General features: G+C 41.4%; 1 protein-coding gene across 4 annotated transcripts in view; it reads right to left on the bottom strand.

Annotated features, from left to right (window-relative positions):
* Positions 1-186: 186 nt before the first annotated feature.
* Positions 187-1519, bottom strand: part of LOC108250190 (tetratricopeptide repeat protein 24) — an 11214-nt gene continuing 9881 nt past the window's right edge. For 2 of the 4 annotated variants that reach the window (XM_037978165.1, XM_037978166.1), the window contains exons 11-13: positions 1170-1287; positions 904-1059; positions 187-820 (exon numbers count right to left, since the gene is read on the bottom strand). In XM_037978165.1, coding sequence (XP_037834093.1) covers positions 712-820; positions 904-1059; positions 1170-1287 — 383 coding nt within the window. In that variant the 3' untranslated portion in view covers positions 187-711. The remainder of the gene's footprint in view (positions 821-903; positions 1060-1169; positions 1288-1519) is intronic. The other 2 variants (XM_037978168.1, XM_037978167.1) reach the window with 2 other exon arrangements.

The following is a 1519-nucleotide window of genomic DNA, read 5'->3' as shown; positions in this document are numbered from 1 at the left end:
AATGAGCTGAACGTTTTGATATATGAACGGTTGAAATAGCTGAAAAATTGCGGAACGAGTTAGATGCCGAAAAACGTACGGAATAGTGAAAGAAGAATAATAGATAAGAAAGAGAAACAGGAAAACAATGGTGTGAATGCTTAAAAGCATTCACACAATAATAAAGAGAAACAGGAAAACAATGGTGTGAATGCTTAAAAGCATTCACACAATAATGAAGCAGACACAGATTTCTCTTCTCCAGCCAACATTTATTTCAGAGCACCTCGTGCACTCTGCTTACACCTTCACAAAAGTCCCAAAAATTCCACTGTCCAATTCTGACAGGTCATTTATATAGAAAAGTCATTACATCGGTGTGTATGTGAGAATCCTGACCAATCCACACTCGTCTCACAATTTGTCTAAGTTTTTTTAAGTGTCCCAAAACATGCACACTGGGTCAGCTTGACCCAGACAGCTGGATCAAGCTGATTACATCTCAAACGTTTCCTGAACTGTTGTAAACATTACCATAAGAAGAACTGCAGCTCTTGCTCCATCCTACCATCACTCAGGAACAAAACTCCCAGATACCTGAACACCTCCACTCCCCCCGACCCAAAGGGAGCATTCCACCTTTTTTCCTGTAGAGAACCATGACTCTTGGTATCTCATCCCAGCTTCAGACACAGCTGCAAGCCATCCCAGTCCACATTGACCTGCCAAATCCTACATCAGTGAACAGAACAGGGACTTCCATCTGGACCGAAGTGAATCCTTCCTGATGTCACCTGTGCTACTGGGCGGGGCTTCAACCTGCTGAACCAGTGAAGCCTCACTGGGAAAAATCAAGACAACATTAAACATTGATGCAAGTATTTCTGTAATAAAATAAGATTCAACTGACAGGAGTCAGGTTACCTGTCAGTGTGAAGGTTGTCTCTGCCCAACCACAGTTCACCTGGAAACACACACAGGTATGGGATTCTGCTGAGATACAGCCGCTTCACCAGGTATGGATCAGGAGTGTGAAGTTGTAGAGACTCACTGTGATTTGGCTGATCTAACGGGTCTGACCTGAAAACACGATGACAAACACCTGGTTTCTATTTGCGGATCAAGGACCATCTGATATGATTAAACATGCAGGTGAGGCTTCAGGACACTCATAAAACAGTGCTACTTACCTGCAGATTCCAGGTGTTATGCTTGTGTAGTCAGGTGTTTCTGTAACGCCGCCCCCTCCTGATTGGCTCTGCTCTGATGGCTTCTGTTTATCTGAGAGTCCCTCACCTGTAAAACCTACTGATGGGGACAACCAGGTCATACGTCAGAGTTTGGATTATTTTTGCATTAACAGCCTAATGCAAAAATGGACTGTTTCACTTACAGGTGCTGGTCATAAAATTAGAATATCATGAAAAAGTAGATTGATTTCAGTAATTCCATTTAAAAAGTGAAACTTGTATATTATATTCATACATTACATACAAACTCATATATTTCAAATGTTTATTTTGTTTAATTTTGATGATTA

This window comes from Kryptolebias marmoratus, linkage group LG11, assembly GCF_001649575.2.
Source record: "Kryptolebias marmoratus isolate JLee-2015 linkage group LG11, ASM164957v2, whole genome shotgun sequence".
Lineage (NCBI taxonomy): Eukaryota > Metazoa > Chordata > Actinopteri > Cyprinodontiformes > Rivulidae > Kryptolebias > Kryptolebias marmoratus.
This window is presented reverse-complemented; position numbering and strand designations above follow the sequence as displayed.